General features: G+C 44.6%; 1 protein-coding gene and 1 long non-coding RNA gene across 3 annotated transcripts in view; one reads left to right on the top strand and one right to left on the bottom strand.

The window, feature by feature from the left end:
• Nucleotides 1-20,196, top strand: part of LOC144121707 (uncharacterized) — a 29,509-nt gene extending 9,313 nt beyond the window's left edge. The window contains exons 2-3 of the long non-coding RNA XR_013312676.1: nucleotides 15,510-15,671; nucleotides 18,649-20,196. This is a non-coding gene — a long non-coding RNA (uncharacterized LOC144121707). The remainder of the gene's footprint in view (nucleotides 1-15,509; nucleotides 15,672-18,648) is intronic.
• Nucleotides 1-22,694, bottom strand: part of LOC144121706 (transmembrane and coiled-coil domain-containing protein 6) — a 52,027-nt gene that overhangs the window by 20,271 nt on the left and 9,062 nt on the right. For both annotated transcript variants that reach the window (XM_077655055.1, XM_077655056.1), the window contains exons 6-8: nucleotides 21,975-22,051; nucleotides 7,475-7,588; nucleotides 6,006-6,108 (exon numbers count right to left, since the gene is read on the bottom strand). In XM_077655055.1, the coding sequence (XP_077511181.1) occupies nucleotides 6,006-6,108; nucleotides 7,475-7,588; nucleotides 21,975-22,051 (294 nt within the window). The remainder of the gene's footprint in view (nucleotides 1-6,005; nucleotides 6,109-7,474; nucleotides 7,589-21,974; nucleotides 22,052-22,694) is intronic.

Below are 22,694 nucleotides of genomic sequence, written 5' to 3'. Positions count from 1 at the left end.
CCTACGCAAGATATCAGACACGTTTAGCATAGCGCGTACTGCTACTGCTTACTGCCTACCATTGCCTGTCGCTCCTAGCGTGCTGGTTGGTCACGGCGAGCAAGGAGCGTGCACTGTTGATGGCAATGTGGCGCCATCTGGCGCCGCCGCCTGGTGATCCTCCACAAGCTGAAGATGCGCACAGCTAAATGTGAAACGAACGGCTGTTTTCTTTCCATCCTTCCTTGGGACCGAAACAAACGTTTATAGAGTGCAATGGCTTGATCAGATCGATTCCGCAAAGCCCTTAAGTGTTGTGTGCTAGGTTGTAGGATGTTTACAGAGAGGCGCAAAGTCCTTCCATGCAAAAAGTAGTCAGAGCCTCTGGAGGTGTATTTTTGTTTTACTTGCTTTACAGCGCTTTTATCTAAGGCAAACAAATTGGTTTTGTCGATGTAATATAAAACACAAAAACTTGACAAAACGTATTTCTAGTTATTAACCAAATTTGAAGTATATTTACTGTTTGTCCAATCATGAAGCTCGCACCAAGTGATGTCGTATCCACTGCTAAAAACCGCCACTGTATGGTGACACCGTCAGCGCCATGAATTTGTTTTTGCGAGCTGATTAAAATATTAAAAACAGGAGTATACGCGGTATGACCAGTGCTAATAGCGTCACTATAACTCATTCTATGCAACCAAGAGGCAAAAGAAGGCACTGATTATGTGCTTCGGGGCCCCTTTAAAGAGCGGCATGAAACGGGGCGGGCAGTTTGCTTGCGATGAGGCTCAGCCTGAAAACATATTGCGCGCCGGGCGCACAAAGGGGTCAGAGGCAGGTTACCTCGCATCGCAGCGCCGGGTTTATGCCGCCCGTTTGCTGTAACTGATCAGGAGGGCTTAATGACATTCGTTATACGTGTGATTTTGTGCCATTGAAACAATGTATATTTTGTCGGTCGAGCAGGTCTCGTTCATTATAAGCGAAAGTTCGTCTTAAGTGGGGCCGTTACATGTGGGCTTGAATGTAGATAGGGATAACCATAGCTTTCTTCAAGCCCTCAGGTACTATTTGGGTGGAAATTATACCACTGATAATCGCAAGCAGAACATGCTTTATTCATTCAAAATTTCTGAAAAGTGTATCAACTGAGATACCGTCCCACCCTGGAGACTTTCGCCTGCTAAAGCCAGAAAGATTGCAACATAGATTGTCTTGAGTGCAAGCTGGTAGAAATGCTGATTCAAGCACAGATTGCATGCTGCGAGATGGTAGACTGCGAGTTTTTGAATGTGCAACTAGACCAGCAGCCGAAAAAAAAGCATTGAACTCATCAGAAAGTGTCAGAAGTAACGCTCTGAAGTTGCGGGAAATGGAATCAGCTACATTTCAAGGTGCAGAGCCACGTAAGCGATTAATAACATCCCAGGACCTAGCTGGCTTCCCTTTCGATGCCGTGAACCTTGCTTGGAAATATTGACGTCTTTTTGATCTGAGTAACGCATTAGCCCTGTTGCAGGCAGACCTGTCCAGTGCCCTCAACTGAGTGCTCGTAGGCGAACAGCTACAACAGGCCCAAGCCATTTCCCTTTCCGCAACAGCCGATAAAACGTTGTTAATCCATGGACAACCAGTCTTTCTTTGCTTTATGATTATAGTTTTTTTTACAGGACTCCAACAACTGCGTGAAAGATTTAACAAATGGATCATAAAGAGAGCTTTCAGAAGTGTGAGTTAGGAACAGATCCCAGTCGTATTTTTCCATTGCGGAGTCAAGTCGAAGTCTGTCAAAGACCTCGATTGTGTCCAATTTATCTTGCTATTTTAATAGCCCTTATCCCAGCTTAAGGAAAAACACAACAGCCAGCGAAGAAATGGTCCGACATTTTTGTCTTACTATAAATGAACTGGATTCATTGTGTTCAAGGCAACTGTTCACGTGGTCAAGGCATGACGATACTAATTTACTACCAAACATATCAACGTGCGTGGGAAGGTTGATTGTGGCATCAATGCAGGCATCTGCAAGAGTGTTTAAGTAATCGACAACCAATTGTTTTTTAGTTTTTAGAAGGTCAATATTGATGTCACCAATCATGCAAATACGACCCTGTGGAAAGTTAGGTTTGCTCAGCTCTTCGATGAAATAAGCAATATTTTACTTCGACGGACGATAAATAGCAACTACAGTTGTGTCAAAAAAGTCCTTTGTGAATGCAGATAGGTAATGATTCCGCAGTGGTGAATGAGATAGAAGTAGTCGTCGAAACCCAACTGTCCTTGACAAAAATCGCTATACCGCCCCCTAGCCCAGAGTCACGAGTAAAGAAAAAGCTAACGTATCCCAAAATCAAAAATTGCTGCGAATGGTTATATGAAATGTTAATCTCGGTCAAAGCGAAAGCGTCAATGGAATCATTTAATACACTGACCACAAAGCAAAATTTGTCCCAGTGCCTCCGAAGGCTTTTAATGTTCACGTGAAGAACAGTAAAAGAACCTTCAGTAGTAGTATGGAATGTGTCATGAAAAGCGGAAAAATCACGAAATGAAAGCAAACCAGAAGACATAAGTCCGACAAATGCCTAACACGAATGGATGGGACTCCTTCATTCTTACGCAAGTAAATGTGACCGTTCTTAACACGCACAATATCATAGGCCTTTGCCTTGGCTGCAGTGCATGAAGCCCAAAAAAGTTCTCTGTTGCTTTTTGAAAGGTTCTTGGCAAAGAACAACTTGGAATGTTTATTGCTGTGATTCAAGGATAGGAGTTTTGACCGAGCAAGCAGCCACTTATCTCGAATGCTGACGGCTGAAAATCTTACTAGAACGGGAGCAGGACCATTCCTAAGAGGGGCAAGCCTATGCACAGCCACCACCTGATCCTGTGAGAAAGAATCAATTGCAAGCTCAAGTAGTGCTACTATCGATAGTAAGACTGTCGATAGTAAGACCATCGATAGTAACACTATCGATATTCTGCATTCGTTGCCCAGCGATATTACCAAAACATTTGCGATTCACGGTTTTATGAGAGGCTTAATGCCCGAAAGAGACTCAGGCTATGAGGGGTGCGTTTCGCAGTTCTCCGAATAATTTCGACCAGCTGTGGTTCTTTAAAGTGCACTGGTGTTGCACAGTACACAGGCCTCTAGCCTTTCGCCTGCATCGAAATAGAGCCGCCGTGGCCAGAATCGAACTCGCGTCTTCCTAGTCAGCAGCCAAGTACCATAACCCCCGTGCCACTGCAGCACATCTGCGACAATTGACTTTCAGCAATACTCAATTCATGCATTTATTAAACATATTGTAGATGGATAAAATATTTAATTCTGAAAAAAAGTCACGAAGTAAGTTCATCATTACATTTATACTCAAAAGTAAACCACTACACCATACCAATAAACTTATTTGTCGATGAGGCCAATGAGCGCACCGCCCTGCAGAATTCCCAGTCAAGGTCGGCGAATGGTAGACAGAGCACCGCTGGCCAAGATGCCAATGGGTACATGCGATCAGGCTTAGACCCGGTAACTCGGTGCGCTAAAATTCTAAAGGGTCTCAACCTGCCCAATGTTGTGGACGCACCGTTATGGTTCGCCGAGGTAGAAAGCATGTTCATTTCGTACAATGTGCCAGACGAGTCGCATGCATTTCATCATGCCAGCGCTGACCGAACGGATGACGTACCTCCTGCAGGGACTAGGAGCCGAGGAACGCAGTAGCTATGACGCAGTGAAGGCCGCAGTACTCAACGAGCTGAAGGTGATCCCAGCACAGTACCTGGAGTGCTTTGAAAAGGCGTTCAAGAGGAAAGACGACACGTGGATGCAGTTCGCCTCCCATACGTGCACATACTTTGACTATTACTTCTAGTCCAGAAAGGCGAAAACAAAAGAAGAAATTGTTTGCCCGCTCTCTGGGCAGACCGACAAAAGCAAGAAGGACAACGCCACCGGAAGGAGTGCGCAAACCCACAGGGTGGCGATAGCAACCGAGGAAAGGAGCGAACCCTCTGAGACAGTCCGAAGTGATCATATACTGGTCACTGAGATAAAAGCACCAAGCACGAGCGTCAATTTGTGTCAGCTTTGGTAGCTGAACGTGCAGCCCCTGTTGTTGCTGTGTATAGTTGTGTAGAGTTTTTCAAGTGTTATAAAAGTCCAGTTTCTTCATTCATCTGTCTGTCATCGATCGTCCGTAGTCTGGCTGTCAGCTACACGTCCAATGCCAAATAAGCGAGCATCTCGAAAGAAGTGAGGTGCGAAGAAGGAAGAACCTTGTAACATCTTTACTATGAATTTAGTTCAACAGGGTGTCATTCATTCAGATTGGTTATTGGGAAAAGATGTAACAAAAATGTGCTAGAAAACATGTAAAAGGAAACTGGGTTTATCGATTAGTCATGACATTAAAGACTAAGGGCACCAGGGTGAATTTTTGGCTCTCTACGTGCAGAGTTGGAGTCTGCGGCATGTAAATGGCATGGAAATAGTTCTTCACAAGTATACTTGCATGGCTTGATGCATAACGGAAAAATAGAGTTGCACGATTTTGAGCTGTGCGATCTCTGTTTATTGAACTGTCACACCCTCACTGAAGCATACTTGTCTACAAGATGCGCGGTCATATCTACCTTGTGCAGATGTATGGCGATGCTTATCAAGCATTTCGTCAGTGCTGAGGTGGTAAGCACAACAGTGATTTATTGCTCAAACCTGTGAAGTATTTCCAATGAAACAACAAATAAGGAGGACATCTTGATACACCAGCTAGATAAAAGTTAAATATAAGCAAAAAATTACAGACCACATGAAACAGTTCTAAATAAATATATTTATTTATGTATCACATCGCAATTAAGGCACTCGATGGCATGACGAAGAATGCAACAAGACGGCACAAGAAGAACGAACGTTAATTGCTGTGGCTCATGATAGCATGGCACATGCACTTTGTGAGCCTGGTGCATTTTTCATCTACACGCCGAGCTGTATACAAGTTAACCAATTTCAAAGATAACTATCGGGGTTGTGAGAGCTTGCAAGAGTTAAACTAAAATGACTACCACTTTAAATTGAGGCGCGAAAGTGGGACAATTCAGTTTAAAAGGTAGCTGGGACAGTTAGAAAGTATTATCAATAGCGCTAGCGATATTATTATCGATAGTAACTATCGATACTGCTATTGATAGTACTATCGATACCACTATCGATAGTTTTTCTTACCATCGATAGTTCGATAGCGACACAACTATCGATAGTCTTGCATAGTCTTGAAAAAAGGAACAAGAGTGACCTTGGAACTCCATGAACGAGATGAAAGGAGCATAGGAAAGAGGGAGCCGACGAATTGTGAGCCGTACGCAAAGGTGTTGACGGAGAGTTTCCGATCATGTGGTCACATTATCCAACGGTTTACTTTCTCCCCATGCACATTCGCTTTTGTTTGCGTTTGTTTCACGATCGTCGACTGGTCAGATCCAATCGCATTGTGACTTGCTGCAGCGTGGTTTTTACGGACTTTTTATTATTTTGACAATGCACTCGTATACTACTGCCAGGAAAATGCGAGCGGTGCAGTGCCATCGAGGGCATAGAGGGAGAGTTGTTCGACGGATTCGACAATGAAGGTTAGCTGGGCTTTAATCACCCGATTTTTCTTGTCTTCTAATAAGCTGTTCTTCCTCTGCCATTTTCTGTGTTTACAAGGTACCGAACCCTTCCTCCCGGTGGCCCCCATCCTGAATTTAATTTTCTGTGTTTACGAGGTACCGAACCCTTGCTCCCGGTGGCCGCCGCTCTTGAATTTAATGATCAGTTGTCGGACCAAGCGAGGGCCCACTCGACCATGTGCCAGTTCTGGAGTTTCATGCCTGGACCTAGCAAGCGCCCATTCCCCAGTATTCCATTATTATCTTCAAAGCTTAAATGGGCAATTGGTCAGTATTGTTTGTAGCGCCGCCACAGTATGGCGTCGATTTTGTGAAAATCACCAATATAGAGAAAGCCCACTTACTGGAGCATTTTCCTTTGGTGCTGTGCTATACAGAACCGTCCTGTTTGCCACCAGATGGCACAGTTTTGCTGTGTGTTCCAATTCTTCAGACTGCATGACGCCACTGAAATGAAAAAGGAGTAAAGGCATGCGGACTTTTGTCATGCAATGTGCCTACTCTGCAGTTTCTATCCTGAAGGAGAAAATGAGAGGTGCATTCAAAGGCAGAAAGACACCGTTGCCCTGTGCCTTTACTTCATTCCTTTGAATGCTTTTTCTTTGCTGTTTGTATAGTTCGGCTCCAAAAACAACGACATAGCTATAATGTCAGAAGGCTGACTTTCGTGAGAAGTTTGCTGTCATGAAATCTGGACACAGCTATAAAGAATAATGCACACATAACGTAACTAAAGTTCTATGCTAAGCACATATAAACACAAGTCTTATGAGTATGTGCTGATGTAAAGTGTTCATTAAACAAGCTATCATCATCATCATCAGTGGATTTAAACTCGCTCATCAGGCTAGTACATAAACCACCCAGGAAGAAATTGGCACCCTGAACCAAGTTGGTCTGTGTGCACATGATGTGGTTCCTCTTGTGACTACTAATTACCTCCTTTTCTTCACTAAGGCTCACATGTAACTGGACAAACCTGCTGCTAAATGTGCAGACTTGTAACAAGCACAGAAAATGCATACTGCAAAACGACTTATCAACATCAGTGATGATGATGCATATGATGATATCACTCTCCAATTACCTTGTAAAACTCCTTTCCACACCTGACTGAATTCAACAATCCAGTTCTTTGTGTACGTCTATGTGAAGAAGATTTCTACTATAAAAGCTATGCTATGTGAGTACCAGTTATACCGAAGGATGCAAATTAAGAGCTTGAGTTAACAAAAACTGCCACGTGAATTAAATGGTTTCCAGATCTAGTGAAAATATAGCAACGGGATTCGCAATAGTTCGAATCGCAGTCAGTGCAAACACACTGCAGTTTCCCTATGTTCTCCTTTTGAATAATCGACCTCGTCATACCCCTTTGAGTTCAGTGCAGACAATTCCCAATCACAAATACACCCTGTAAAGCCCTTTATAATATGTAAACCCACTTGCAATAATTTTGCAGTTACAGGCATCATTATTGTTAGAATGTCTGCACAGCCTTTGTAAAAAATATACAGCCCAAGGGGTTCACTTCTAAGCCTGGTAAATGGGACCTTGTAGTCCCCGTGGAAGTCCTGAGCCCAAGAGGTATGAGCAGGAGTACACTTCTCTCATTCTGGAGATTTGGAACGCCTACGATACGACAGGTGCTACACAACACGGCCCGAAAATAATCCCTTGGGCTGTATATTTTTGAGAAAAGCTGTACAGCTGATGTCATTACCGGTGCCCTAATGTCATTACCGCAATGGTGCCACAGGAGCACCATTCACATGTAACAAGGGCGGAATGTTCAGGTTGCATGGACTCTCACCTGTTGTACACATAAAAGACAATCCACCCAAGCTGAGCGATGAAGTCCGGCTTTGCTGACTGCCGCTCAAACAAGGGTAACAAATGCTCCAGGAGGCCCCGAGTGACTAGGTCTCTGCAAGCAGATGAACACAGCCCCCAAATAAAGTCTGGACTGTTGTTTTTCCATTCATGCCAGCAGTTCTATATCACTGACCAAGAAGTATTTGCACACAAGGATGAAGTTAAGTTTACCCGTGTTACACACATTCAAAGTAATGAAACTGCTTCCCCCTTTCCATCATATCCCACTCTTGAAGTTCTCCTGTATCCTACTATACTGGGGGTTGAGAGAACAGTCTGGGAATGCATGAGCACTGAAGAAACCATTCATTGCAGCTTATTTTGCTTTGTAATCTGGCAACCTGTGTAATGCACACTCACTTGACAAAGAGTAGCCCTATGGCAATAAACACCAGTCGTTGTATAACCAAAAACAATGGTGTCATTAGTCCGCAGAGGTGGGCATCCTCACCCTCACCTCATGAGGATTTCACTCAGTGAGGTGAAGGTGAGGTAGGATGGGCGCATGAAAATTCGTGAGGACGAGGGTGAGGAAGGAAAGACATAGTGAGGTGAGGGAGGGCAAGATGCACTTTGCAAGGGTGGTGGCTCGAACTGTACTCCAGGCTAAGGTCTTTTGCCTGTGCAGCTCTTTATGAATTCCCATTTTAGGCACTAATACTTAGAGTGAAGCTTCCCTGGGAAGACTGAGTTTCTGCAGTCTGAAGGTACACGAGGCAAATACGAATTAGGATTAGGGGGGGCCACACACCTTCTCCTTTGCCACGATGTACTACATCACTGACAATGCTATGCCGAAAAAAACACAAAAAAATTCACAGGATGGTTACGACTTCGTAACACAATGTTCAGCAACAGCTGTTTAGGCGTTTAGTTTTGGGGATATATTCCTGGCGCGCTGGTATAGTGGCCAAGTGATGCACCCCTGCACTGGCAGGCGGCTGTTCCAATCAGAGCCACCTGTAACTTATGCGACCCAGGCTGACCGTGACATTAACGCACCCACCGGTAATGCTGACAGTGACGAGAAAGCCAGGGATGGGCACCTAACAGCTATCGCTCTAAAAAGTGCTCTTATAACTCAAAAAGCCTTTTTTTTAAATTTATGTGAAGCAGCCTGTATAGCGTGCTACCAAGGGGGCATTGTCAGGGCCATGCGGGTGGCTGCCGGTCCAACAGGGCCCATGGTACTACAGACAGAATTCAGAGATGGGCATCCTCACGAGGCCGTCCTCACCCTCACCTCATGAGGATTTCACACGGTGAGGTGAGGGAGGATGGGCGCAAGAAAATTTGTGAGGACGAGGGTGAGGGAGGAAAGACATGGTGAGGTGAGGGCGAGGGAGGGAACACATGATGAGGTGAGGGTGAGGGAGGGAGGGCAAGATGCACTGTCTAAGGGCGAGGGTGGTGGCACTCATGGCTAATGTTTTTTGTCTGTGGAGCCCGTTATGATATCCCGCTATTAAGCACTAGTTCTTGAGGTGAAGGTTCCTGAGGAAGACTCAATTTTTGCAGTCTGTACGTACACGAGGCGAACACGAAAAGCGGGAAGCCGCACACCTTCTCTGTCGCTGCATTGTACTACACCGCTGCCAATGCTATGCGGAAAAAAATGCTCTTCTAACTTAAAAAGCCTACATTTAAAAATTGTGTAAAGTCTTAGGTGAAACACCCTGTATAGAGTGCTAACAAGGGGGCACTTGCTGGGCCTTGCTGGTGGCTGCCAGTCCAACAGGAAGTGTGGTACCACAGTCAAAATTTGCATCAACAGCCTTGAGTCTGTCAGATGATCAGAGTGTGGAGTAAGACATTTAGAAATTATACCTAGTAAGGCGGTTGAATTTCCATGTTGTAAGCCTTGTTTTCCGGAACGAAGTCCGATTTCAGCTCAGTGAGGTTTCAAAGAACTGGCTGCGGCGCAAAAAATGCTCCTACGAAATTCCACTCTCAAATCAAAGCCTGTTGGCGGCGTTGGTGTGAAATTTTTTCATTCACACTGTGAGGAGTACAGTACAGTCGTATCATCTTTCTATTTTCGCTTGAATTGCATTATAGGAAACCGGTGCAGCAATGTGGTGGGCAATGCCAGCCACTGCATTCTTAGCATGGAAATGAAGCAGCAGCTTAACCACCTTGGTCTGAATCATCGCCTGCTCGGCCTTGTATTGTACGATGTGCTAAAAAAGAAAAAGTTGCACTGCTCTCCAAATAACAGGAACATCTATTGGTTTATTTCTTTCCCTGGTAAGACCTGTGACTGCGTAATCCCGCGCCTGATTTTATGAACCAAATTTCTTGCAGGCATGGTAGAGAATTGACACTCAGGGTTTGGATAATGCGTAAATGTGCAAGCAAAAAAATCACAGGCGGTTCAGTTTGGAGTTAGCCACGAATTATCATGCTCTAGCACCATTAGTCTTGGGTTTGCTAGGTTTATCTTCACTTTATATGATTTTGCTTGACCTGAACTGGCTTACTTTGGTTGATATATCAAATGATTTAAGTTTGCATGATATTGCATCACTTTAGACTTGTACTGCGGTAGAATTGGTCATTCTCTACATTAACAGATACCTGGGAGTCCTGATTCCGCTCCAGGCGCATAGGTGCAGCGGTTAAGCTACGCGCCACTGCCCTGCGATGGCAGGCGCTGCCATTTGTGGTGCTTGTGAGACCTATGCTGTTCCTGAGGAATCTCGGGCGACTAATCATTAACTTGTACTGGCACGGTGGGCAGTTTGCTCAGAATCCGATGGGCAGCTTGTGATTAAGTCACATCACCACATGACCATGGTTGGCCCTCGTGCTAGAAGCAGGGTTCGGACAGGCAGGCAACCACTCTTCGGCGAATTGGAAGCGCTAGAGCACTACAATGGTGACCGCAGGAATTGTTCATTCGAGGGTGAGGGAGGAAAAGTAAAAATGAGGGCATTTGCCCACCTCTGACCGCAGTCAACATATTCATTATCAGCCCTGAGTATGTCATAAGATCAGAGTGTAGAGTAAAAACATGTAGAAATTATACCTAGTAAGAGTTGAATTTCCAAGTTCTAAGCCTTGTTTCCCAGTACGAAGTCCAATTTCAGCTCAGTGAGGTTTCAAACTGGCTGCAGCGCAATAAACGCATCTACGAAATTCTACTGTCAAATCAAAGCCTGTTGGAGGCATTGGTGTGGAATTTTTTCATTCACACTGTGAGTAGTTCAGTACAGTTGTATCTTCGTTCTATTTTATATTTTCTCTGGAATTACGGTATAGGAAAGCGGTGCCGCAGAGTGGTGGGCAAATTCAGCCACTGTATTCTTACCACGAAAATAAAGCAGCAGCTTAACCACCTTGATCTGGATCATCGCTTGCTCCGCCTTTTTTTGTATCAGGTGCTAAAGAACAAAAAGCTGTTCTGCTCTGCAAATAACAGGAACATCTGTTGCTTTATTTCTGTCCCTAGTGAGATGCGTGTCGATTGCCTGATTTTATGAACCAAATTACTTGCAGGCATGGTTTGTGTAATGCGTAGACGTGCAAGAAAAAAAATCACGGGAGGTTTAGCTTGGAGTTAACTACGAATTATCGTGTGCTAGCAACATTAACCTCGGTATTGCATGGCTTACCTTGATTTTCTATGCTTTTGCTGGACTTGAATTGGCTTACTTGGCTGATTTATCATTTGGTGTAAATTTATGTGATAGTGCATCATTTTAGACTTGTACTGTGGTAGAATTGATCATTCTCTATATTAACAGATCCCTGGGACTCCTGATTCCGCTCCTGGCGCAGAGGTGCAGCGGCTAAGCTACATGCCACTGCCCTGCGATGGCACGTGCTGCGTTGGTGGGGCTTATGAGACCCATGTTGTTTCTGAGGAATCTCTCGCAACTAATCATTAATTGAACTGCTGCAGTGGGCAGTTTGCTCACAATCCGATGGGCAGCTTGTGATGATGTCACAACATCATGTGACCAAGGTGACCTATGTGCTAGAAGCAGGCTTTGGATAGACAGCTTTTCGGCGGAGTGGAAGCGCTAGGGCACTAAAATGGCAACCACAGGAATCGTTCACTCCAGACTCGGGGAATTAATGAGTACCATTATTCAGGCCAAATGCTGCACTTTAGCGACCTGTTTCATTTTCAAGTGGCCTGAATAATGTTTTATCTTGAGCGACAGCATAAGAGCCTCACTGCAGCGGAAACTTGGCATCACACTGGGGGAATACACTAAATAAATTTAAAAGAAGCTTCATAGCTGGGGGAGTGGGATCCGAACCCGCGGCAGTGCTAAAAAATCAGTTCCCCTGGCCGCTGCTTCACACCACAACGCCATCGCCATATATTTTTTTAAGCATGGTATTTATTACATTGAAAATAAATTCTATTTACATTAACTAAATTATTTACAACGCTTTTAGGAAACGCCACGAAACACATCGAAAAAAGACAGAGCAACAGAGCACTAGACACGAGGTAAGGCTCAGCATATCACCAATAGAGAGTACCACTCTGGTTTGAACCTGGTCGGTTCATATACTTCCCTCAGATGAACAATCAGTTGGGAGAAATCTTAATGACCTGCCTGTACGAACTGGATGGTTGGTTGGTCTCAAATAAAGATGGCACACATCCACTACGGGGGAGTAGCCAAGACACAGGTGGTAAAGTGCTGGAAACAGGAGCGGTTTGAAACGAAAAGGAATAGTAATAGTATATAGGCTGACAGATAGGACGACGCAGAGAGAGGGGTCCTGTTAATTTGGAGATCGAAGACAGGACAATGGCTTAATGTGTATAATCGTATACAATGCCTGTAATGTTTCAATTTCGCACTGACTGAGAGCGGGAAGAGAACAAAAAAAAAAACTCAGAACGGGAGTCGCCGCGTTTCTTGAAGGAAATTTTGCACTGCAGAACGCACACTCCTGTCGCTTCGTCTAAGCAAAGAAGCGCCGGGACACAGGCAGAGGACACAGGCAAACCCAGATGGTGAAACGAAATTTGCAACAGGTGCCTCCTCAAATAAGAGAAGCGGGGGCAGAACAGCAGGAAGTGATCTATTATCTCAGGTTCAGCACAAAAAGGGAGCAGTGGAGAAACTACCAGGCCAGATCTGAGAAGGTAGAAATTTAGCAGAGAATTTGGCAACGCAAAACGCGTGAAAGAGACCTCTAGTCTGCGTGAGCGCCAGTCTTTGCTACTCCAAGGATGCAGAAGATGTTGCTATTTGGGAGATGATGTAAGAGCCGAGGCATCAAATTCCTGAAATATTGTGTAGCTGCGGAACCTCACTGCAGCTGTATATGCACAGGTTGGCAGGGCAGCCATAATTGGGTCGCAGAGAGAGGCCCTTGCTAGGGAATCAGCAACCTCAATTAAGTGACAGCCCCTGTGCCCCAGTACCCAAAGCAACCTTACTGAATTTAGATAAAGTGGGATCAGGAACGTAAAGAGGCGTAATGCCCGAGGTTCAGTGGGTGACGATAATGAAGAGCAAATGAGCAGAGAGTCTGTCATAACCAGGACCTGGGAAACGGTAGTTTCTAATTTTCGTAAGGCTAAGATTACTGCTAATAATTCAGCCAGAAGCCAGGTAGATTGGAGTGAAGTCAGGAAGGCAGAGAGAAAAGGACCAAGCCAGGATCTCAAGCTGTGCTTGCAATGTCATTGTCTTCGTCATGTACCCGCGTTCACGCATGTTAAACTGCCAGTTTCTCATGCTATAGTTTGAAAACGTGGTCTTCATCATCTTCCATCCATGCGCGTGGGAGCGTCACGAAATGAGCATGCAGCAAATTGCAAGAAATGGCAAGAGATTAGAAGTAGTGAAATTCAGAAGATCCAGTGCTATCGCATTGTCATCGGGTAAAAGTAATTACGCGAGCTACACACTTTCCTCTTGTTCCGAGTCTATTCTCTGCTTAGCACTTATTGTAACTGTCGTAGTAAGCGCTACTGCATTCTTTTCTAAATATTCTTGGTGTACATCAGTTTTTGTGCATAGACACAACAATGCACTGACTCATTATAGCAGTGCATATAAATAACAATGAAATGTTCTAAGTGCAGGGCATATGTATGCATGTAGTGCATGCCAAAAGTAAAGGCAGAGTGATATTTTGGGCTCAACTCGTAACTGTCTTGGTTTTGTTTCACATATTAGCTCAAACAACACATACACGTACACACAACAATATAAGCTTCTAGCCTCTCGTCCAATAGTACCTTGAAGGCTTGTCTTCTATGCTTATTACTAATATTGCCAGAAGTTCCCAACTACAAATGAGTTTTAAAATGACTGTTAGTGAGGGTGAGGGAGGGCCAGGAAATTTTTCGAAGTGAAGGTGAGGGAGGGCCGGATAACTTTTCAAAATGAGGGTGAGAGGGGGCCATGGATTCAAAAGTGAGGGAGGAAAAGTAAAAATGAGGGCATCTGCCCACCTCTGGTCGTACATGTCTCTCAGTTTTCACAAGCATTCCCCCCCACCACTGCCCATTTACCACCCCACAAGAGCCTAGCGAGAACACTGGCTGTCTCTCTCTTTGCCCGGCCACCAGCTTCTGCTAAATGGCCGAGCACAGGTGACTGCAGCTATTGCTGAGCTTTTGACTTAAAGGACTAAAGACACCAGAATTTTGCTTCAGTGTTTTCTTCTTTCAAATCATGTGTTAGACATTAGGAACATTAGAATACAAGGATAACTCTATAGTATGGCCTATGACTGCTAAATAACTTATGAATGAATTTTTTCTCTCATATTGTTTCGGTTTCAGTTTCATCAATTGAACAATGGCTGTGCTGTGTAGTTGGACTTAATGTCATGTGAGGCACGATAAAAACTGCAATATAAATGCTGATATGTAGTTTTAATTCTCTAAACTCGTTCTCTAAAGCCCCGACATGAGGAAATCTGGTGCTTTACAGTGTAGCTGTGAATAACCGATTCCTGGCTTGATGGTGGTGCAACCCATTACATGACCATCTCGTGGTCACATGACCTTGACACCACCGGGAATGAAGAGCCGTACAAGCGTGCACCACACAAGTATTGGTAGAGTCACGCAATCAGTGTTATTATCAAAGCCTATCATAAGGCCAGCACCATGACGTCATTGTGGGCAAATATCCACCCAAACACCTCCCCGCTTGCTGATTTGTACAACTACGAGTGCCTCCGCTGAAGTTAGTGAAAAGATAAAAGAAGGAGCGGCCAGAACAAGCTAAGAGAGGGATCTCGGGACGCAATCGTTGCCTGGCTGATGCCATGCAGTTTGCGCCGCAAAAGCACAAATTACAAAAGCATGCAAGAGCTGTGCTGGTTGAATGCAATGACGAGAGAGCACTGAAAAAATTGAAAATCGGTTTTTGGGGCAAGGAAATAGCGCAGTATATGTCTCACATATCAGCAGACACCTGAACCGTGCTGTGCGCCATAAAGGAAGGGATAAAGAGGGACTAAGAGAAGAAAGAGGTGCCGTAGTGGAGGGCTCCGGAATGATTTTGACCATCTGGTGATTTTTAACCGATTGGGTAGGCACTGCTGTAGGAGGGGCCCTTTTAATATCTTGGCAGGCCAAGACTATGCGGTGGAGGGTTTCATATAGCCTCGGAATTCAAAAATTAATGTGGATTAGTTCAGCTAATCGAGGATATACAAAGCTAAAGATGTCGCCGTTCACTGTGTTCATTGGCGTGGGCGTTTCTCAGAGCACACGGGTGCCTTAGTGTGGTATGTATCTAGCTTTTGCAGGCCTTCAAGATAAGAATCTATGCTACAGCCTTGAGTTGTAATTGGCTTTTTTATTTTTTTTGCCACACACCAACTCACCAGGCACAAAGTGTGCTACCTGAGGGGATTCTCTTGAAACATTAGAGGAACACCAAATCTGTTTTCCTCTGCAGCGGTTACATGCAACATGCATACAGCAGTGCTGCCAGCTTCTGCATAAGGCCTCACAGGCAGTAACAATGTGTTTTCAGCAAAGTGTTCCTGACTACAATACTCCCAAGACCTGAACAGCGTGAAGATGATGAAGACGAAGAAAAATACACACACAAGGTGCTGCCAACCAGCCAGCTCTACTTGCCATCCATTAACCATCCAGTAACCACCTCTGGCATCACCAGTAGAGCCTTAAAAAGGTAAGCTTGTTCAAAGGGTCAACTTATGGGCTGTTCAAGCAAACAAATACCATCTCAAATACTTGAGTTCTAGCAGTATAGTGAAAGAGATAAAAAAAAAGAGGAAAGAAACAAGACATTTCTAATAAAATGTTCCGTTGGGCGAGTAAGAAAGGACGAGGACAGAACACAAGACGAAAGAGCGCCCTTTCGTCTTGTGTTCTATCCTCCTCCTTAGTTGTTTTGTGCCAAAAGTATTCTTTTTCAACGCATTTTTGCACTGAACAGCCGAACTGCCAAACTGCTAATTCAGTTGGAGGTGGCTCTCTCTGCCCCCCCTGCCTGCATTATGTCTGCCTGTGCATCACTTCTGATTTAATGACAGAAATTATGATTCTCCACTTGTTGCTGACTTGAATGCTGTCAACCTGAGCATGCTTCCATTCAATTTCACTTGTAAGTGAACTCCGAAAAATTTAAAGAATATTAAACAACTTAGTATTGTGTTGGCACTCTCCTTTTATTACCTCATATACAGTCTTCCCTCGATAACTGAAATGAGCAGAAAATTTGTTCCAATTACGTTGTTTGAATTAAACAGAGCTTTTTTTGATGTATACACTTTATGTTATTGGACCAAAGGTCAGTTCGAATTAATGCTAGTGCACAGTACAGTAACAGGAAGAATATTGAGTTTAATTCCATTATTTGAAGCCAGTTTCCTTCAACTGCTTGCACACTCCCGTAAATAGCTAAAAATAACTAACTAAATAAATAGAAAGCAAGTAAAGAGAGTGACCGAGCTAGTGAGTAAAGCAAGTGGTAATGTACTCCCACAAATAACTGCATAAGTAAATACTAAATAAGAGAGCATGCATGCAGCAGGCTAATTAGTGGCTCATAGGCAGTTCCATGCTGTTTCCGTGGCGGCTGTTCTAATCCTACAGAATCTTCATATATTTGAATCTAGAAATTGCACCTTTTGAGCTGCAGGCGATAAGAACAAAGCGGGTGACAGAAAAAAAGCCATGGAGCCAACTTGAGCAACACCATCTTTTACAGCGCTGCCCGCGTGCCATCCCCCACGGCAGTTTTGCTTTTGCACTTTTAATCATTCGCGTCTTAATGCCGATGGAACTGTACCAAGCGCCGTAACAAAATTCATCCCATCCAAGAGGGCACGAAGTGCTAGCATGGGTGCAGCACATCGGAAGCCGTCGAATATGGTGGCGGTCAAGCGCCAATGCAGTGTAGAGTCCCGCTTTGGCCAGCATGCTGTTGCTGTTCCACATGCGCTAAACATAGGCTGTCAAAATGCCACCACGAGGTAAAGTACTACAGTTAAAACTCAATCTAACGAAACCCGATTTTCCGAAGTTTATTTATTTATTTATTTGTACATCAAAGGCCCGCAAGAGGGCATTATATGAGGGGTGGGTTCACATATGTATTAAGTAATTAGTTCTTCGATTGATGCCTTGAAGCGTTCAGGGGTGTTATGCAGAACAGTTTCCATTGGCAAGTTGTTCCACTCTCTGGCAGCCTGGCTGAAGAAAGACTTGAGATGGGCAGAGGTGGACGTTCGAGGAGGATGCACTGCTTTTGGGTGGGCGTGAATGACGCTGGCCTGGGATAATGACAGAAGTGCTCAGGGGTAATTAGTAGAATTTATGATAAAGGCATAATCTAGTTATCTTTCGGTGCGATTCAAGGCAGGGGAGGTTAGCTCGAGATTTTAGTGATTTAACGCTGGTGCGGTAAGAATAATCTGAATAAATGAAACGCACCACGCGATTCTGGACGGATTCCAGGGCTTTGAAAAGGCTAACTTGATGGGGGTCCCATATGGCAGATGCCATATGGCAGATGCATATTCAAGTTTCGGCCTGACTAAAGTTAAATAGGCGGTTAGTTTTACTGAGTAAGCCGTACGTTGCGTCTTAGGTAGCAAAGAACACAGTTAGAACCATTTGTTATATTCATAATGTGGGAAGTCCAAGTCAGGTCGTGTGTTAGGCTGATTCCTAGGTATTTGTATGACGGTGCGTGTGCTATCGCGCCACCGCATATGCTGTAATTTGATGGATGAAACGACTGACGACGATGAAATGAGACAAGAGTTATCTTATTAGCATTTAAAGACATCAACCAGTTAGAACATCAATTTTCAATGAGTGCTAAGTCATTTTGCAGGCATAGGTCGGCGAACTCACTCGGGCTCATTTCAGGTCATGACCTGAGCCATGATTGAGCCCGAACTCACATTCAGATCATGATCTGAGCTGTGAGTGAGCCAGGATTCACATTCAGATCATGATCTGAGTTGTGAGTGAGCCAGGACTCACATTCAGATCATGATCCGTGTTGTGAGTGAGCCCGGATTCACATTCACGTCTTGATCTGAGTCGTGAATGAGTTCGGGCTCACATTCAGGTCATGATCTGAGCCGTGGTGAGAGCGTGCTCACATTCAGGTCACGATCTGAGTCTTCCTGTTCAGTATGGTAGACGGTGGGCCTATCAAACCAAATAAGTCTATGATGTGAAGTTGAATAATCCCATGATCTCAAGTGAATCCATGATGGCGATTGGGCACGAGCTTGTAGCATTCATAAATGCATGTTTCCTGCACACTCATAATGCTGAATATGCTTTTGGTCAGGTTGATGATATAGAGAAATTTCATTATTTCTTGGCATCTAATTTTTGTGGTTATTGCACTATAGCACACTACTAAAAGGAGAAAAACGTTGATTTGTTGCCACGCTTCGACTCATTGGATATCTGGATATTAGCTGTACTTCCTGTATCGCGGTTGTTCTACTTCTTTCTTTACTGTTTTTATTGGTTGCCGAAAACATGCAGCAGTGTCCCATCTTTACGTTCCGCGAGCAGCAGCTACAAACCTGCAGGCCTCTCAGCCAGGCCTGGCTACAAGCCAGCTGAAGTTAAGAGCGCATTGTACCACCGTGTTTATAACAAATTTTTTGCCATTTCAGGCGCGTAGCTTGGGCTGTTGGCATAAAATCGATTCAGCTGTCCGGTGTGTGAGCTTATAGGAGTCCTGTGTCAAGGTGAGCCTGGGTGAGTCATGAGTTGAAATGTGCGAGTGAGCTCGAATGAGTGACAGCAGATGAATCATGAGTCGAAATGAGTTAGTCCAGATGAATCGTGGGTCGAAATGAGTTAGTCCAGATGAGTAGTGAGCTTAAATGAGTGAGTCCAGATGAGTCGTGAGTTGAAATGAGTGAGTGAGCCTAGATGAGATGTGAGTCGCCATGAGTGGTTCACCCCAGATGAGTGACGAGTCTGAGTGAGCCCAAGTAAGTTGTGAGCCTAAATGAGTTTGAGTTCGTGAGCTCGAGTGAGCCCGAGCCTCTGTGAGTGGGAGTTTGAGTGAGCCCGTAGGTTGACCAATGTTTTGTGACTGATCCTGAGTAAGCACTCGTGAGTTTGCCGAGGTATGTTTGCAGGTGGAATGAATCAATGTTGTTTGCCGAGGTATGTTTGCAGGTGGAATGAATAACTGTTGTTAGTGATGCTACGGTAGATGATGCAGTCGTTAGTGAACAACCGAACAGTCAACTATAGATTATTCAGAAGATCGTTAATGCAGATTAAAAATAGTAGAGGTCCTAGAATGGTATCTTGTGGCACACCAGAGGTTACAAGAGACAATGAAGACGCGTGGTTGTTAGCAAATACAAATTGCTGGCAGTTAGTCAAAAATTTTTTTACCCAAGTGAATACAAAGAGGTTTAAGTTCAAGTGTGACAGTTTGTGTAAGAGACGTTTATGGGCTACTTTATCGAATGCTTTTTCGAAGCCTAAAAAAATTGCATCCGCAGGTATATTAACATTCATACTCGAAATAACATCATTAGCAAATAGAGCTAGCCGAGTTGAACAGGAAAGGTTTTTACGAATCCATGTTGGTTAGGTTGAAAGAATTTGACAGACTGTAAAAATTTCATCATGTCTGAGTAAAAACCATGCTCCATAGTTTAAAGGAAACGCTAGTGAGTGAAATTGGACGATAATTCTTACTTGATGACGGAGGGCCCTTTTGTGAGCTGGGATAATTGCAGCTTACCTGTCTTGGGGTATGATACCGGAATGAAGTGACTGATAGAAAATGTGGGAGAGTAGATTGGCTACAACCTGTTTAGTATTCCTGAGGACTTTTGCATTAATTCCATCGATGCCTGCGATGATGACAACTTCAGGGAATTGATAAGAGCTATTAATCCATTCGGGTCAAAAATTATGTCAGGTATGAGTGGGTAGTCAAAATGAGGGTACTCAGGCCCGATCTAACAAACAAATTTTGATTCCCTGGCACGTACCCATAGGGTTCAATGCTCTCAATACCACGAAAAAATGAAGAAAACTACCACTCAACCCGATTTAACAAAGTTTTCTGGGAATAACTGAGTAAAAAAAAAAGTTATTTCTCACTTATTTTGCCATGATGTTTCACAGCTTGTTGGCAGAATGCCATTACAGTCGAACCTCGTTATAACAAAACGTTTTAGAGCGAAATAATGGATACATCGAAGGAATGATGATTCCCTTTGGAAGCTCGGTCAACATGGGCTATAACAAAGTTCAACTGTAGTAACAGCTAGGAGCCCAAGTCATGGCCCTGGTTTTGTTTTAACGGGTTTTGTTTAACTCGAATCCATTTTACCAGGTGGCACTTTCATATAAAAGCGATTCATGCCACTTTCACGGACTTTTCATAGGAGCACGGTCAAGTTGTCGGCCAATATGATGCCACAGTACAGTCGAGCCCACATATAACAGCCCCACTTAAGGCGAACTTTTGCTTCTAACGAACGAGACCTGCGCGACTGTCAAAATATACACTGTTTCAATGGCACAAAATCACATGTATAATGAACGTCATTAAGCCCCGCTGATTGGTTACAGCAAACGGACGGTGTAAACCTGGCGCCGCGATGCGAGATAACCTGCCTCCGATCCCTTTGTGCACCCGGCGCGCGGCATGTTTTCCCGTGTCTCATCGCAGGCGAACTGCCCGCCCCATTTTGTGCCGCTCTCAAGCGAGCTACCCTTTCCCCACAGATGCGCCTTCCAAGATCGCCCTCCCGCCCCTCCTCGCAACTCTGCTTCCCTCTCCTCACTCTCTTGCAAATCCGCGCGTGGCCTCCGCGATCAACCATGCCGCCGCAGGTGCCGATCACGGAGGCCACGTTCCGTGAGGTAGGCCTTCCGTGGGAGCCAAGAGGTGGCTGCACTGACGCTCACGGACGCCCCTCATGTTGCACGTCTACCCTATCGCGTGCTTTTGTCACTTGTTGCTGTGCAAACGTGTTGTTGGCTTCGTTCAAATCTCTGGCCCTGGTTGTAATTTGGGATGGCGGACGAGAACACTGTGCCCATTTCCATTGTATTCAGCGGTAGAGATGATGAAAGCAGCCTGGGCTGAGGTGACGGCCACTGGCGAGCGGAACTGCTTCCGCAAGGCCGGCTTCGTCGAGTGTATGATGCCGAGCCTGATGCTTCGGAAGATGACCAGCCCTGCGGTGATTTGTGGCAGTGCGTCGTCGACTCCGACATGGGGGGTCATGACATTGGTTGGAATGATTTTATTTCTGTTGATGATGGCGCCGACACCGCGGAACCGCGCACGGACGAGGGCATCGTTTCTGTAGTGCGGGCGAGAGTGACGCGGAGGAATCAGATGAGGATGAAACTTCGGAGCCAGCACCCATAAGCTCGCCAGTACCAATGGGCTACATAGAGAGCCTCAGACAACTTGTCTATGCCAAGGGCCTCGGCGAAGAGCATGCTTCTGCTTTAAATAAACTGGAAACCTCCTTCATTGGATCTGCGCTGCAAAACCAGACGTCCATCACGGGCTTTTTCGCAAAGAAAAAATTTTGTGTTTTGACAAGCAACTGTCTTTAAAGCTGTGGTCCACTTACTACGAACTTCGGGATATAACGAAAGGACGCCGTGTGAGGCTCATGTTCGTTAAAAGCGGGCTCGACTGTATAGCTTTTGGGTGCCGCTACGTTACCATTTCAGATTTCGAAGGGCGGAAAAATGCCTTCCTCAGTTTTACAAATTTCCCGATTTAATGGAATAATTCCTACTCTTCACTTCGTTGAATCGGGTTTTAACTGTATTGTGAGACGACTCTCGTGACATACCATGCGGGAATACCGCTCCAGTTGCGATGTCGCAGCCGAATTTGTATTGTATAGGTTTTAATGGCAGCTAAGAGCGGGACTGGCTCACAAAAACGCAGCAGTAGGGTTCATCTGTATCTGCACAAAACCTCAAGATAAAAACTTACCGTGCAATGTCCGAAGAGTACTGCGCATAAGACTGAAGTGCAAGCACAGCCATGTCGACAACCTGAGGGTGGATACTCTGCAAAAAAAAAAAAAAAAAAGACCATGGGAACAACATGGATTCAGGGCAATTCATTTTTTTCAAGAGGGAAAAACAGGGCATTATAAATGATCACTGCTTCATCAGTTTTAAGACCATGCGTGGACCAATGAACGACATCAGCCACGTTGTTCATACCACGTTGGTGATTGCACAAGTGTGACAACATTTACCTGAAATCATGTGAATCTTTATGCTGCTGAATCTGCTGGAACAAAAGCATGGTGATTACCATGGTGATTACTAAAATCTGAAAGCTAACATCAAATAGCAAAGACAACATCCCTAGAAAAACAAAGTATTGTTGGTGAAAAACTGGCCAAATCTGCATCAGAAAATTACATGACTAGCTATTTGTGCTATAATTAAAAGTGACATTCAATTACTTGACATGTACTAGACCTAAATGGCCTGGAAGCACAGTGGTGCCCTTTTCAAGGAGCAGCTGTTAAACATGCGTTTGTTTTGGCGCAAGAAAGGCTTGCAATACAGAATTCCTTACAAACAGGGTGCCTGCGGCCCTTTCTGAAACCACTTTCAGAACAGCAAACTCAATGAGAACATACGATGCCACAGTTTGTGGTTTTTTTATTGTGATTCAAAAAATCTGTGACAGGAGTAG

The sequence above is a fragment of the Amblyomma americanum genome, chromosome 2 (genome assembly GCF_052857255.1).
Source record: "Amblyomma americanum isolate KBUSLIRL-KWMA chromosome 2, ASM5285725v1, whole genome shotgun sequence".
Lineage (NCBI taxonomy): Eukaryota > Metazoa > Arthropoda > Arachnida > Ixodida > Ixodidae > Amblyomma > Amblyomma americanum.
The sequence above is the reverse complement of the archived record's forward strand: the minus strand, read 5'-3'. Positions and strand labels throughout refer to the sequence as shown.